Raw genomic sequence first — 16,860 nt, 5'->3', positions numbered from 1 at the left:
TCGTAATGAGAGTAGGTGCACGTGAAATGAACGTAAAATGTCCAAAACGCGTTTTGTTTTCAACACATCGCGCACACGTAATCGGTTTATAATCGACAAATCTTTGGTCGTATCTGTGGTGCAAACGTGAACGTGAAAATGTATAAACGGTAAGGACAAATGTAAATAAACGCGTGCGCGAAAAATAAAAAATAAACAAATAATAATGAAATTACACGGCGATGACAAAACAGTAGGTAAATATTTCATTCGAAACCCACGGGCAGCACACGATAGTAACAGTAATAATAAAAATAATCATAATTAAATATATATATATATATATATATGAGTGGCTCCAGCCAACTGGAATTGATACTGGTAAATAATTTATACGAACGCACGTAACGGCGGGTAACAAAACGGGGGTAGGGGGAAACAAAACGAAACGTACCTACATGTATACGATCTACAATAATAATAATAATAATAATAATAATAATTTAATGCACGCGGTGTACTTGCGTGCGCGTTACATTGTACAAATCCAGCACGGATATCCAAAGAGTGAAACCAAAGCGTTCCCCACCCCGACGGTGACAACGCGCGCCCGACCACCACCGCCGCCGCCGTCGCGATTTCGAACGTCCGCGTGTTACATATAAAACATTCGGTCGCCGCGTCCAGGTGGTTCACATTCGAAACAAGACCGACCCGTCGCACACGCCGTCAGCACTGCCGAGCACGCCGACACCCTGAGCCACACAACTCACCGAGGCGACAGACACATTCGTCATTTTGTAAGTATATAACAATATGTATACACGTACAGAGTCGCGACCGCGTTTGCCCCCCGGGTACGTGGAAAAAAGTAATAAAAAAAAAAAAAAAATCGTTCAACGCACCCGCATAACGGAGTCCCGCAGTCCTTAGAAACCCTAGCGCGCGATATCCGCCGGGCACCGATCGGCGGGCGCCTACCGTCCCCTAACGTTTTGTCGTACTACGTATGTATGTATATGTGCACGCGGTATATGGGTACATACGGCGGTACGTGTTCGGGCACGTATTCGTGTTTTAGGTTCGCCGCACTGCCGAGGCAACTTAAGCGATCGCCTAGTACTTAAAATAAATTCGGGGGCTCGCAATATGTCAGGTTAGAACAGGGTGTATATATTTGGGTGTTAGGAGATTATTCCGTTTTTGGCTTTTGGAAAAAGCTTGCGACGGCCCTGTACACAGATGTATTGTATTGTTTCTATATCGGTGCGAAATCCACGTTGGAAGATAAACCGTGACCGATGCGAAAACGGTTGTGTAGACCGTCGATATCAGGTGCCGTTAGTTGCTAGACTTTTTTCCCGATCAAAAGAGCTAAATTTGTACGGTGAAAATGAGAACCTGAACTGGTAAACCATTCAAAGACCCCGGTTGCATGTTTTACTACATCGATGACTGTCTAAAATAAATTTCACTATCGGTTTTACAGGAGTCAATACCAATAATGTTCTATATTTATTATTGTATATAATGAAGTTAAAAACACGTCTTATTAGGAAAATATTCACGTTAAATAAATGCCCAACGATAATATATGTTATGTACAATAAGAGAAAATTTATATAGTGTGTTTTTTTCCACTTGTCCAACGGAAAACTTGGCCTTAATTATAGAGTAATAATTAGTATCATTATTAATCGTATTATTATAATTAGCAGCCACACTTTTTTTTTCTTATAACTTCGAAAAATGATAACAATATTATTATAAGAGTTATTTCTCGGTATTCGTTAAATACAATTTTTTATATAGTGTGTCATAAGGTTTATTAGATTTTAAGATACTACATTATATTGCAGTAGTAAATTATAATCTTATGTTACGAATTATTCATAACCAATAGGATGTTTGCCGATAGCATTCATACATTTTTAGCAGCTGATCGTAAACATTGTATTGAATGAAACTTCTCTATTCACATTAATGTTTAGTTTATATTAATTGTTATATTTATTTGAAAAACCATACTAATGAAATGAGTAACTGCAAAGCTACTTAAATTTTGGTTGTACAACGAAATAAGCATTTTAATGTGACATACATAATTACTCATTTCTCATAAATACACCTATAAAACGATTAACGATTTAAACGCAAAATACGATTATATTCCTATTATTATTCTTAGGAACATCTAGCTAATATTTAGTGTAATATAATCTTGAGTAATAAAAATATATACACCTATTAGTTATTAATATATTTTCGATAGATTTTTAATCAGAAAAATATTTTTTACAAACGTAAGACAATAATTTCGATTGCGTGTTAATATAATTTATGTATATATATTTATTAAGAATCGTATAAATTCGTACATATTTTCCATCATTATATTTATCAGGCAGAGTTTAAAAATTGTTCACTAATAGCTATATAATTCTTATAAGTCTATCGATCAATGTATATTATTAATTTTGTTTCTGGCTAACTTAACTAAATATCATTCTCAATTTATTTTGTTGTAATATTATTACTAAGCAGTTAGAATTCCAACCAAGGAATTTAAAAATATGAACCGAAGGGCGGTTTAATGTTATATATACGAATAATAACATAAACACAAATATATTTTCAAACTTGTTTAATATATTTAAAATGTGATTATCGTGTATTTTTAAATACTTATTTAGCTATAAGGTGATTTTAATAATGATTATATGGTGTTTAATAGAGTCTACAAGGTTTCATTTCAATTAACGATTGAATTAACGATTGGCTCAAAATAATACATTTATTGCACAACGCACGCACTTGAACGTAATTATAAATCATTTCCTGTTTTGGAATAAAAGAATATTAAAATACCATTAATCTGCTAGGGCTTTTTCTAACAATATATACTGGGGTTTACTTATGGGTTACAAAACCATAAAGTATATATTCAGTCTTTAAATTAATGATAATTATTTATAACGAATTATATTACACAAATTGTTTTAAAAATTTCACACCACTTTTTGGTGCATGAAAAATGAGCTATTTTTTTTTTAAATCCTTACATAATAACGATTGCAGTTAATTCTTTTAAGCTTAAAAAAAAAATCTTTCTAAACTACTTACTAATTATCAGCACTTAAGATTCAAAATGAGGACCGACAGATAATTTACATTTAAAAATAAAAACGATAATGTAGATATTTTTCTAAAAAACGATAATAAATACTAATAATTAGTTAACTTTGTTCGATATTTACTATTTATTAACAATATATTGTTACTTAGTAAAACACTTTCTAATTTTAATTCAAAATAATTACTTTACTCAAAATCTTAATTGATGGCTTTCGTATGGAAATAAATAACTATACAATATTTTAGCGGTCTAAAATATTACCAACGAATTGAAAGAATAATCCAAAAATGTTTCATTTAATTTGTAACTCATGCTGAGATTAAATTATTAAGCTATTGGTTACACATTGGTTATTACACTTTGAACATATTTTATCATTTAAATTTAATTCCAAATTATAAAATTCTTTCTTTGTAAACCTTTTTTTCTGTTAAAGTCTCTCACTTTCTCCATCACTCTACACCCGCTCATCTCTATCACTCTCATTCACTATGTAGACCCGTTACACAATTAAAGTATAAATTGTTTCCAATTTACCACGAATATACCAAAAAAAAAAAAAAAAAACATCGGGAAAACCAATCTGAATATTAATTCCTGCCGGACATCAAATAACACGCACGGGAACGGGGGCTGTACGAATGATGCAATACCTGAACGCGACAGGTGGAATAATAAATCAACTCGGTGATGTAATACAAAAATTACAAGTCGCAAGTGTCGTCCGTGAAAATGTCACCACGCGTCGCGACGAGTGGATCGTATTTAAATAACGAGGTGTACCGGTTGGATGTACGGTGAACGGGCCGGGGAACCGTTCGGTAATCGTGTGTAATATTCGTGTGACAACGCAACCGGTACAGGCATTATTACGATCTTCACGGGGGGTTTTTTATTTTTTTTTTTAATTTTTCGTAATTTATCCGTTATATTTTTTTATTTTTATTGCCGACAAGTCGAAATCCGCGGCAACGAAATCTGCTGCCGGCGGTCCGGCGGCATTCGTGTTCAGTGCCGTGACGTTACGTTTCACGACAAACCGACGATTCAGTAGACGTCGGTCAAAGAGTCTCGATCCGGTGCGACGGAACGCGAACGTTGGCGCGCGCGACGCGTAACCGGCAGCGCAGTCCGTTTCGGCACGCGGTCACGATAATTCGCCGGCGAAGACGTCGCGTGTGACCGCAGCACGTATGCCACGCGTAGCGGCGCGAACGACAACGGTAACGGACGGTCGAACCCGGTGAACACGTATTACCGAAACGCGCGATCGGTAAGTACCCGTTCGAGACGGTCTGCCCGCGAACGCGGTTCAGCGCACCCGAGACGATGTCCGTCGCGCTTTTTGCCAGGGACGCGATAGCGTAAACGTCCCCGGAGCCCGCGTACGACTCTGGCGCCGAACTCCTCGCAACCGCTTGAATCGCACCGCCGTTGGGATTTTCATTTCGGAACGCGATGAACGGAAAAATGCCTCGTCCGCGTTCCGTCACGTTTTAACGCTCGAAACGATTTCGTACATTTTGGCTTATGATTACATTATTTTTCCGAGTCAAATCGATACTTTTAAAAACTAGCTAGTACAGCGATCGTTTTTTCTTAAGCGTTTGGGTGATTACCCAATCATGGTCTTCGGTACTATCCACGTGCACTGCGATTTTTATCAACCGATCCGAATCGAATAGACTGAACAAATGTTTTCGGAATGAATTTCTAGCGCATTACGCATACGATATACAATGGCCCGTTCCCGGGTTCGCGTCATAACCTTTGTGCTCATGTTCGCCACGCCTTGGCGCGAACGTTTTACCGCACCGACATTAATTCAGTATCATTGACATCGTTCACACAACTGTTTCGTAACGATATCATCATCGTACGCACGTACTGGCGGCGGTCCGCTTCGTCGGAAACGGTTTCTCGAACTCGACGGCCCCGACACGAATAGAAAACGAACCACGGTTTTCCTGGATTTTCATTCACGCACGTGTCTAACACGCGATCATGGTTTCGACTTCGGATCTGGCGAAGGTGCTTGCCTAGAGGAGATTGTTATCACTCATCGATCTCTCCCCCGGATTAGGCGACAAACATCCGTCTGTCGACGGCCCTGAGACGAGAAGCCGTTCAAAATCCTGCGGCGAATAATTGCGACCAGGGTCGGATTCGTAGACGGGTACGAAATATTGACAGCCCTGAGTAGGCCTCGAATAAAGCGCATTGTATTTGTTTTCGTACGTCGAATGTAAAATAAAAAAATGTTCGTAACAAATATTAAATAAAGCCGGATATTTATTTCGGTTTCAATCGATTTGATGTATTCGATTTTTATTCGTGACGAGAATAATTCAAGTATTCACATGACAATTGTTACTCGATTTCATGTCGTTAAACCGGAACAACTGTCTTTTGAGTTGAACTTAATGTTTGGGAGCACCGATAACGTAGTGTTGGTGTTTTATGTTACTTCGCAGACCATGATCCTTCCCATTTAAGGATCCACGCGACCGTGATCACGACGACTCAAATGATTATAATTTTCTCCGTCCGGTCGTACCGACACACACATAGTGTAGTCCCGTCAAACGCGGTGTATAAAATACCTTCCCGCTGCGTTCCCTGTGAAACTTTTTCGTCGCGATATTCCGACATTAACCTTGTAACAGTTTGTAACAGTCACACGTACACCGTGTACGTACCCATGTATTGTACGTGCACTGCACTACAATCAAGGTCTTCGCGGTACAATAGTAGCACTTACACAACTGTGGTACACGTCACATACACTGTACAACCCATGTACATGTATATAAAATACTGCGTACTTACAGGGGTGGGGGGCGTGATGAACGAATTTCACGGTAACCTAGGACAAGGTAACAAGGGCAGGAGACACTCGGCCGACCGTCGTAGTTGTTCGTGAATGAATGTGTACCGTATACACGGTCCGCGAACCAAAAAGATTAGTCGATCCGATCAAGTGCGTCCGTATTAGTATAGATCTTCGTGCGAATCGGTACGTTGTCGATTTTGCAATGTACAAAATACGCCGAAAAGCGTACCCATTCCAAACACTGTCGAGTGCGTACAAGCAAAATGTCCAATAGAACGACTTTTTCAAACGTTACACTATTAATATTTTAAATTACATTTATTGTATCGTACGACAACACGCTGTTTGCACCAGTGGCGGTCCGTGTTATGGCGCAGAGTAGCACGCAAACCACCCAGAAATATTGTATAAAAATTGTGTACTACCTTATGTGAACCTCGCGAGCCGCTACTATTTCGCGCACATAAAGATGGAAAAGTATTAAAAATCATTTAGTAAAATAGTAGTTTATCTACCGCAGCTACATGTACCTATGAAATCGATTGTGAACGGAAGAACATGAATATATTACATTATCATGATAATCGGCCGGCCGACCGAACCGGAAACGGTGCCGGTATAATATAATACATAATATGTACAGTTCGACGATAAACGATTTTGTGCGTATGGATTTCATAACAATAGTATCGCGGGGATGTTAAGTACGCGGTGATAAACGGTCTGAACGGGAAAAAATCGATTTACACCGAAAAGGAGAGACGATGATCAGTCAACCGCAGAAATACGGCAACGCGGACTTAAGACAGACAATAATTTCACTAATTTAAATGTGAAACTGAAACCTTGAAGGAAGTTGCATAACATTTGGTCCTTGAAAGTGGACGTGATTCGATTTTATCTCCTGGAAGTGAAAGTGCTGTGCACTCTCACACACACACACACACACATACACATTTGAATACATTATTTATGTACACACAAATAAACATACTATAGTATATTCGAGTCTCATTGTTTGTTAATTGTTCAACTAACACACACGCGTCACTTCTTTGTACATAAATTTATTTATACAACGTTACTGCACTCTTTCAATAAATACACAATTGTGGTACAAGTTTGCATTGTGTGCAATGCATCCAACGCAGTCGTTTTTAAAATTTGACAAAAAAAATTAAATAAATAAATAGTTTGCGCTGACAAGTCATTCCAATCGTAAGTTCTACGAGTGCAGCACCAAAATGCGTAGACACATAATTAATAAATTATATTATTGTGCTCACGGAATGTTATTATACCACATGCACATTATCTACATATACGTTTACGCGAACAAGTGCGTTATTATAACCTTTCACTGCTGTTCGGTCGTATTGAGATTAATATATATATATATATACTTTCTGAAAATTCACGTCAGAATTCGTCGCTACTGTAATTTAGTAATTAACAATACACACTATATTACAATATACCTAGACGTCGAGTACGGCTAGGAAACTTTGGGAATGTTTAAACATCTTATACTTTCAACTTGAAACACAGATATTATTGTAAGTTGCTCAAAAGGCAGCAAATTCCATCTAGAACAACACATTAAATACAACACTACAACCCAAGTTCAAAAAATTAAAACCCTAGCTGGACATATATTATGATCTTTAAGCGTGTGAGGTATCCATAATGGATACAGGGACGACTTTTTACCGAACTACAAAAAATCATTTTTGGCTTGAAATAATAAACACAAAATAAGCAACAACTAAATCTCCTGTCTCAGCATAACACTGTGATAAATAATAGAATCTAACAAATTCGTAATCATTACGATAATTTGTCGATGGGAGACAAAATCGTTTCAAAACAGGTTTTTATCTAAACGCTGGAGTTGAAATTTATGTTCCTTATTTCCATACTCGATAACAACGATATTAACATTCATAATATTCGGCACTTCATTTCCAACTCGTCACACGTGTTCGTTGAATACAAATGTTTTTTTTCTTCGTAAAATTTACTTCAAGTCACGTTCAAAGTAATAGTTCGGCATTACAGATCCTAAATTTTCACCAAACAACTTTTATTGATTTCCAAATACAATTACATTAGTATTATTGTAATACATTAAATTGCGATGGTTTCTGGCAGCTTTACAGCGCATTAGTATTCTTCCGAATGTGTTAACATATTTGTTTTTATTTTATTACCTACCTAACACATTAAAGGAACGTTTCTTTCTCTCAAATTTTAATATTATTGTATACATTATAAACTATTATATATTTAACACGTGTATATTTACATATTATATACTTCCACAATGTATTACATATGTATTAAAATTTAAATCTAAAAGAAATGTGAAGTAATAATGATCTTCGTCGTCGTTTAACGCGTGATATCATTATAACGTCGCTTTCACTAAAATAATATTTTTATTACCCACTATCATAATTAAAATCACCGGGTTTGATATGCTCTTATACGGTAGTGTTTAATGTTACCTGATGACTGAAAAACTAATAACAGGTAACCGATTTTGTTTTCCAGAATAAACTATTAAAAATAAGATGGATTGCAAACTGACCGTTTTGGCCGTGTTGTTGGGAGTCGTTGCCATCGCACTCTCCGCAGACGAAAAGTCATCGACACCAGCACCGGAAGCGGAAGGAACAATTAGAATTTACCGCAGACTCATACCAGCAGATGTCTTAAGAGGTTCGTAAAAATGTACTTAAAATGTCAATCACGGAGGTGTATATACGAAACAGTTCATTTAAATAATTTATATCCAATCTATACCTACTAAATTGCACATTCAAGCGGGGTCGACCATTTAAACCATTATTCGTGTACAGGGAACGTTTATGTGAAATTTGACAGCTATAATGTCGAACGCCTGCATTTTCTTTCATTGAAGTTAATTTAATACGCTATTGCCTTAAATCGTCCAACCTTGTTCCGAGTTATTATTTTTCAGCTTTTCCCCAACCTACGCTCGCCACGGTATTTTCGTTTCCATATTTAGCTGTCACTAAAACGTTACTATTAGTGCACGGTTAGGCCATCGAAGGTTCGTTAGTCCATAAAACAATACCAGTACGGCCTTAATTGAACCAAAGAAGTGTGACCGCTTTCCATTCGCAACAAATCCGCGTTTAATACTGGTTTGATTCGCAGGTCGAATTAGAAACCTCAAGAACACCGATATTTTTTAACCGTCACATCGATACAGTCATTTAGAAAAACTAAAGTATGGCGAATAAGTAGAATACAATATGTGTAATGACATTTACACACTGGGTAATGCAATTGTTATAGTTAGCTATAATATGATTTATTTATGCGGTGAATTTTCAACCGTAGTAAATTGTAATCACTTACGATCGAGATCATTGCCAATACCCCGATAATTTCTGTTTAAACACGTTTCACAGTCCATGTTTTCAACAATTTCTACTACGTATTTGAAAAAAAAAGTTGTTGATCGTTATCATTGCAGTACGACTTATTAACAGTGATGTATATACATACATATGTATCAGCTGAATGATCTAATCGTATTAACTTTCACTTAAAAACAATTTCGTTAATAGATATTACGTGCATTACTATAATATGCCCGCAGCCGATTATTACAGTCATTAAGGCATCCTAGTGTATGGTTATACTCGGTGTTCCTCGAAAATAATTATGGTGACAGATCGCGAGTATTGTAACACATTTAACAATAATCGATTTACAAATCGACAATCGTCTTCGAAACAATGTCCGTGCACTATTAAGTCCCTATTAAATCACTAGTCGCTCCCAAAGTATTATCGGGATGAGCATTGCGTTCGTGGGGCCCTTGCAGTGGTAAGCGTAACAGTTTCGATGTAACCGAGGTGTTGCATAAATAAAAAAAAATCCCAAAAACAAGAACCCCCCCAGACAATGGTGGGCGAAGAGGGAGGGAAGTCCGACAAGGGAGATGTAACCATTAGAACGTATAGCACTTACCGACCGTGACCATACACGAAACCGTCGAGTAATCGTTGTTCGTACCGCGTGTGCCCTATAGATTTCCCCGGGCTGTGTTTCGCGTCGACCAAATGCGCTACCGTCGAACCCGGACACACATGGGAGCTATCTCCGTTCTGCGGACGTTCCACTTGCGTGCAAGGCGAGGGCACTGACCGTCTTCTGGAACTGGTCGAGGACTGCGGCCCGTACCCCAAGTCCAACCCCAAGTGCAAGCTGTCCGAGAAGACCAACAAGACGGCCGCGTTCCCGGAATGCTGCCCCGTGTTCGAATGCGAGCCCGGCGTAAAGCTCGAGTACCCCGAGATCACAGTCATCGAGAACTCCGAAGCGGCGGGAGCCGAAGGAGCCGCGGCGGCCGGCACCACCTCCTCACCGGCAACGGAAAAACCCAAAGCTTAACGACGGGACCATGACACTGCAATCACGTCGCCCCAATCCCTCTCCCCGCACTTCTCATTATTATTAAATATATATACCTATATATGATTACATATATACATAATTTTTTTTTTTTATTTTTTGTTTTTTTTTTTTTTTTAACACGTCTCACTGTACTCTACCTACTATATAATATATAATACAAAATTGTTAAAAAAAAAAAAAAATTGTATTGTACAATATAATATAAACATGTAACGATAACATGTATACACATGTACACATTAGATTAAAACATCATAATATTTTATGATTACTTTTGACAAAGTTTCCTATTAATTTAGTGTATACGGTCTTGGAAAGAAAAGAAAAAAAGAAAATCAATTCTTTTGTTTTTATTTATTTGCTTTTTTATTTATATATATATATATATATTAATTTCAAGTAGGTTCAGCTCCGTTTGTAATCATTGAACGATGTAAAATCTACCAATGGGATTTTGACGAACTTCCGACGCGTCAGTGTATCGTTACGATTAATTGTGTGTACAATATTGTCGTATAGGTACATTTTATGTAGGTAATACTATAACAAAGGATATACGTGATCAAAATATGTTATTACCATTATGTATTCAAAATTTCTTTTGATGATTGATTATAAATATAATAACTATTTTCAACAATTTTTCTATAAAGGTAGATGTATTTGTAAGCTTTTATCGTGGTCGGAGCTATGTACAATTCCGTAAAATTTTCTTTCGTTTCAACGCGATTTACCGATCGTTTGAATCCATTGAACCGTCTTATGAACTCCATAATGAACGAAAAACAATTGTGTTTCGTTAGGTCGTACCTAAAACGTAACGATAAGTGCTTAAATGAAGCAAATTTATAATAAATCTTTAATTAGTAACTCATCAAACTTAATGCAACTCTATAAACGTGAATGTAAATGGAATTACACTATCATGTGTTTGCAACTAAACGTTTGTACGACACTTATTAAGATTTTCTATAAATGGTTAATGTAAAATGTTCAATTCTACATTCTTAGAACATAAATAATGTTTATAGTTTGAACACAGGCGTCACAAAATTTATAATAAGTTTTTATACGGAAAACTTGAAGTTTTCAAAATGCCAATAAGAACTAAATGTATCAAGGAATACTGGTTAAATTTCGGTGTATTTATGAAGCCTACTAGAATGCCTTGATAAAAGATTTATCAACCATCAAGGTTCAACATTCATCTAAATATCTCACAACAGCGAGATCATGTGCACGGGAATTTCTATTGATTTAAATATTAATAATAACTGACAAACATACAAGCAAATTAATTAATTTATCTGGTATACGAAATTATAATGTCAATTGACTCACATCTTCAAATTAGTATATCATTATTTACCATCACACTTTCAGTCATTTAGTAAATTTTTTTTTTTACTCTTTACAAGTGTGAATAAATACACACTACGATAATCGAATTATCTAAGATATAGTATAGTTGGTTTCATTATTTATCTAATTTAGGTGAAAAATAAAACATATAGTTTTATAAAATATACAATAAAAATAGTTAATACATTATTAAATAAAATTCGATATTCTTTTATGTTATATCATATTTATATAATTAGGTCTTATGACATCCGAATAATGAAAAGCACATAATCACCTATGAGATTTTTTAAACTTATTATTTTATAATTGTTGATGCATATGATGCAACTATAGTTAATACATAAACATAGACTAATATACCTTAATTTATTAAATTCATATTAACATACTTGTGTAGCAAGATTATATTATAATTATGATTTCATAAATATTTATTTAGTTTTAAATTGGTTTTACCACATAAGTTATGATTCATGAAATAGAAAATAAAGACATTTAAAATTACTTTTATCAAATTATATAAAATTTAATGTGCATACTATTATTTTAATACTCAACTAATCATGACATTTTATAAATTAGACATTTTTCTTAGTGTTAAATAACCTACCATGTGAAAAAATATACGGCAACAAATTAAGAATACTAAAATTAAGATTAACAATCGTCTAAACTAATATTTTTGGTGATTAATTTTGATAAAAAAAAATTAATTATATTTTAAAAATTAATTTACCAAAATGTTTGCTCACATATTTAATAAGAGTCTAAGTATATGAATTATTTCTTTACATATGCATATGTTTATAATGTTTTTATTGTTTGTTTTGCGTGCTAGTCAATAATTTTTTAAATTACATTAACATTTTTTTTTTCTTAGATAATATAAATAATATAGAATAAAATAAGAATAAATTTAACTAACCTAGCACTATCCCAGCAATTATTTTTCACAAGATCAGTCAATACATTATCCCACTGAGTATCCCAACAATTGTCATTGAGCTCAAAAACAACTAAGCATCTCTGCCAGTTATCTGTATCCTCATTGATTCCATTCCAATCGTAAGATATAACGGTTCCTCTTGAGTTTGTTACTCCAATATGCAAATGATCCAATAATTGGTAATTGCTAATAAAAAAAAAAAAAAAAAAATGATGACACGTAACCAAACTAAATCCATTACTCTGAACGTAGTTTTGAATAAATAACATTTGATATACACACTTTAAAAAATCGCCTCGAGTGGGTTTTATAACAATGGAACATGGTTGTTGAGATGCTCTTACAAATGGATAAGGAACTCTTAAAATAAAAATTATTTAAATTAAACGTATTACTAAACTTAAAGTTTCTAAAATAATGTTGTTGCCAAAAAAGAAAGCTTATACTTTAAATGTCTTCACTAATTAAGTTTTTATGAAAGTTTAAGAGTAACTATAGTAATTAAAACTTAAAATAGCAATTGTTTAAGTATGAAATAATTTTAAGAATCAAAATAAACTTTTTTTTTTAACTTATTTTGTTTAAATTAGTCATTGAGGTTTAGATACCTAGTAGTTATTTAAAAGTTTCTATTAACAGTCTATTTTTCATTTTATTATTTCATGTTAATTATTATGTAAGAAAAAAACATTTATTGACAATGTTTGAGTATAAAAACATATTTTTTAATTTACCTAATTGGAATTGTTAATTGATCTTGTATGCATATTTTGCAAATAGGACAACTATTTGGTATATTTATACAGTATATGTTCTTATTATCACAATGTTGAAAACAAATTATGCCTGAATCATTATTCATAACAGTTGGTTAAATTATAAAACCTGTAAAAAAAAATTTGGAAAAATATAGAATTAGAATTTCAGTTTAAAAAAAAAGTAATCATTGTAAACCACATAATATTGCCAACTTAGTAGTCATTAATTTTTAAGACACATTAATAGTTTAAGATTTTAACCATTTAAAATTTAAATTCTATTATATATTTCAAATTCTTAAAAAACCATAAACTAACAGTCTATTACTAAATTTCAATTAGGATGTAGGTACAAGTTACTTTTAATGTAACAAAAAGCTAAGTGTATTAGATACAAACATATTAAACAAATTGACTAATGCCTGTTGTTACATATTTTTGTGATACTATTGTAATACATTTTGTTATACATTGTAATCTACTAATCAAATATTCTAAGATTTCGTAGAACTCTTTTATTTAAATATCAAAGTATTAATTTAATCACAATTTTTAACATTTTCATTTATTAAAATTAATATACATGTCTACAGGTAAAATATACTAAAAAAGAATTCATTTTTAAAATATCTTTATTATTTATAAATTATTAACTAACCTATAATAAGATTAACATTGAAATGCAACTTTATTTTATAATTATTTACAAAAATGATTGATAAAAAAATAATAAAAAATAAAATTAAAATTAAAAATAATTAATATACTCAGAGTTGTGATTTTATTTTTTTATATTAATTTGCAATTTTATTAACTTTGTACATAACTGATGATGAATTTTTAATTTGAAACCAGTTGTACTTTACAAATATAATATTATTCCAGGCTAATTTTTTATTTATTTATTTTTATATTAAAATTATTTATCTTAATAGATACCAGTTAATATTAAATATTTAAAATGTTACAATTAGTTTGATATAAAAACATATTTAAAAAAATAATATTATTATACAAGTAAGTGTACGGTATCAATCTACTTAAAAGCAGATGAAATATTATTCATTCCTTGAAAAACTTGTACTTGGTATTTGTATAAAAAGTAATTTATAACTTCTTATGATGAACAACATTTAGGTATCTTGGAAAATTTAAATCCAACAGTTAATATTATTTCTATTAATATTGATACAGAGACTTTAATAAATACTTAGAAAATATGACAGAATATATTAAACTGCTATATGGTGGTAATTAAAAATTTATTCAATTAATTATTTTTTATCATAATTAGTGTTAGGTAGTATTATTCATTTAAATGCATTAATAAAATTTAATATATTTGAAATATTTTCATAAAACACTCGTTGCTTAAATATAGTACTTAAATAACAATATTAGGTATGTTATGATGCAACATTCATGTCAAATCAAAAATTAATGAAATTAGATATTTCAATTAATACATACACTTTTTTATTGGGAAATAATATATAAAAACAACTAATATATTAAGAATCAAATTTAATAAATATGTAATACATACTTGAATATAAAACAATTATCAAAACTAGTTTAGTTTTTATTGATATGATTTTTAACATTATTTTAATTTTTATGCATTAATTATAAAATCAATGAATTAATAAAATGTAAATTATAAGTATTCGAATGCTTGGATAAAAAAAAATAAATTACTTTCCATACTACCAAATAACTGTGTCATTCAATCGTTTATAATTTAATTTTCGTACTAGGAACAGTTTTTTGGCAGATTTGTCTGAAAATCATTAAATTACCATAAGGTAAGTCTAAATTTGTATAGGGTATTAAATACAAATAATTAGTTTTACCTGTTGCAATGATAAACAATCGGATGGTGACAACAATCAACATTAATGTTTAGAAACCGTCAAATTGATAAACGATAACTGATAATTTTAATATATTGCAATGGGTAAGCTTATTTTATTTTCTTATCATCAACCAGCCATTCTCTTTATAAATGGAGGCAATTGAGAATTTGCGATGATGCACTATCCATCCATGGAGGTATAGATATGAAAAACGTACACGGGTGATAACTATAAATGAAGATACCTATATATATATATGTATTTAAAATACGAACTTATAAACACAGTGCATGTTCCATACATCGACTATATCCAGGGCCGTAGCAACCAAATATTGCGGCCGGGGCGTAACTTCAAAATACGCCCTTAATATATTAATATATAAAAAAAACTCACAAAAACTGAATATTTTTTATAGATGTAATATAAATAATGATTTTTCCTTATAATTATGTAAGCGTTATTTAATTTAATTTAAATCAATAACTTACTAATATATAAATATTTTTAATAATTATAAGTAGGTTCATAGGAATAACATAATAATATTTATAAGTTATATACCTAAGTAATTACATAAATACATAATATTGCTTTTACTTATAAGTAACAATTAAATTGCAAATGTTTCATTTTTGCGCCCTTCCGGGAATTGCGCTCGGGGCGTAGGCACCTCTAGCCCCCCCCCTTGCTACGGCCCTGATTATATCACTGTAAAGTGTAAGTTAAAAATTTATAGGTATATGAATAAAACTCAAGATAAAAAATTATAAAAAAAAAAATGTCTATTAGATGTAATTTTAGTATTCAATAATATAAATATAAATAAGATTTCAGCTTAAAATTTCGGGTCGAATCCCAAAGATAAGAAACCGATGATTTTGAGATTGCATTTTATCACTCGTTATTTTATTTAATTTATACATATTTAATCAAACGAATTATTGTACATTGATTGAAAATACTATAACTATTGTTGGTCAAATAGCATAAAATTAAACTAACAATTTAACAATACAAAATAACAACAAAATAATCAACAATTCTAAATAATGTGGGCTTCCTTTCAATATAGGTACTTTGTGCACGTCTATTGATTAAATAAATATTAAGTAAGTTGGTTTTATATTTTAGTTTTATTTCATTACTTTAGTTAAGGACCTAAGCTCTTAAGGTACTCAAATAATAAAAACACTTAAGATACAAAATGTTACTTCCGTTTTTCATTACACAAAAAATTACTCAATACATATTATATATTTATATGAATAATTACATTTTACGCTGCGTACCTATTATAATAATCATATTTGTTTCCATTTTAAATTAAATAAAGTATAATGACTACATCGTCGATACGTAAAATGTCCACTTCGTAAAAAGTGTGTGTTCGTAAACTAAAATATATATATATCCTGTTACACGTATGTTTTAAATAATGCATACGTATTTAAAAATTCAAATGAAAATTTATCTATAGATCGCAGTAAATATTTATAATTCAATGGGAATCTGATGTATGAAAAAATATGAAA

General features: G+C 32.3%; 2 protein-coding genes across 3 annotated transcripts; one reads left to right on the top strand and one right to left on the bottom strand.

Moving 5' to 3' along the window:
- Window positions 1-653: 653 nt before the first annotated feature.
- On the top strand, window positions 654-10,492 carry LOC112691737. The gene is made up of 3 exons (XM_025566112.1): window positions 654-779; window positions 8,502-8,669; window positions 10,015-10,492. Exons 2-3 carry the CDS (start codon window positions 8,522-8,524, stop codon window positions 10,374-10,376), a joined length of 510 nt encoding a protein of 169 aa, XP_025421897.1. The 5' UTR covers window positions 654-779; window positions 8,502-8,521; the 3' UTR covers window positions 10,377-10,492.
- A 44-nt stretch (window positions 10,493-10,536) lies between these two features.
- Window positions 10,537-15,451, bottom strand: LOC112691736 (MKRN2 opposite strand protein). Of its 2 annotated transcripts, XM_025566109.1 has the most exons (6): window positions 15,323-15,451; window positions 15,168-15,249; window positions 13,446-13,596; window positions 12,994-13,071; window positions 12,691-12,897; window positions 10,537-11,210 (listed from the first exon to the last, which is right to left on the bottom strand). In XM_025566109.1, exons 3-6 carry the CDS (start codon window positions 13,571-13,573, stop codon window positions 10,982-10,984), a joined length of 642 nt encoding a protein of 213 aa, XP_025421894.1. In that variant the 5' UTR covers window positions 13,574-13,596; window positions 15,168-15,249; window positions 15,323-15,451; the 3' UTR covers window positions 10,537-10,981. The 2 variants fall into 2 exon arrangements, with proteins under 2 accessions (XP_025421894.1, XP_025421895.1); XM_025566110.1 differs by lacking the exons at window positions 13,446-13,596; window positions 15,168-15,249; window positions 15,323-15,451 and adding an exon at window positions 14,510-14,614.
- Window positions 15,452-16,860: the final 1,409 nt, after the last annotated feature.

The sequence above is a fragment of the Sipha flava genome, unplaced genomic scaffold (assembly GCF_003268045.1).
Source record: "Sipha flava isolate LNK unplaced genomic scaffold, YSA_version1 66_pilon_pilon, whole genome shotgun sequence".
NCBI lineage: Eukaryota > Metazoa > Arthropoda > Insecta > Hemiptera > Aphididae > Sipha > Sipha flava.
Note: the sequence above shows the minus strand (reverse complement) of the source record. Positions and strands in the feature narration are given on the sequence as shown.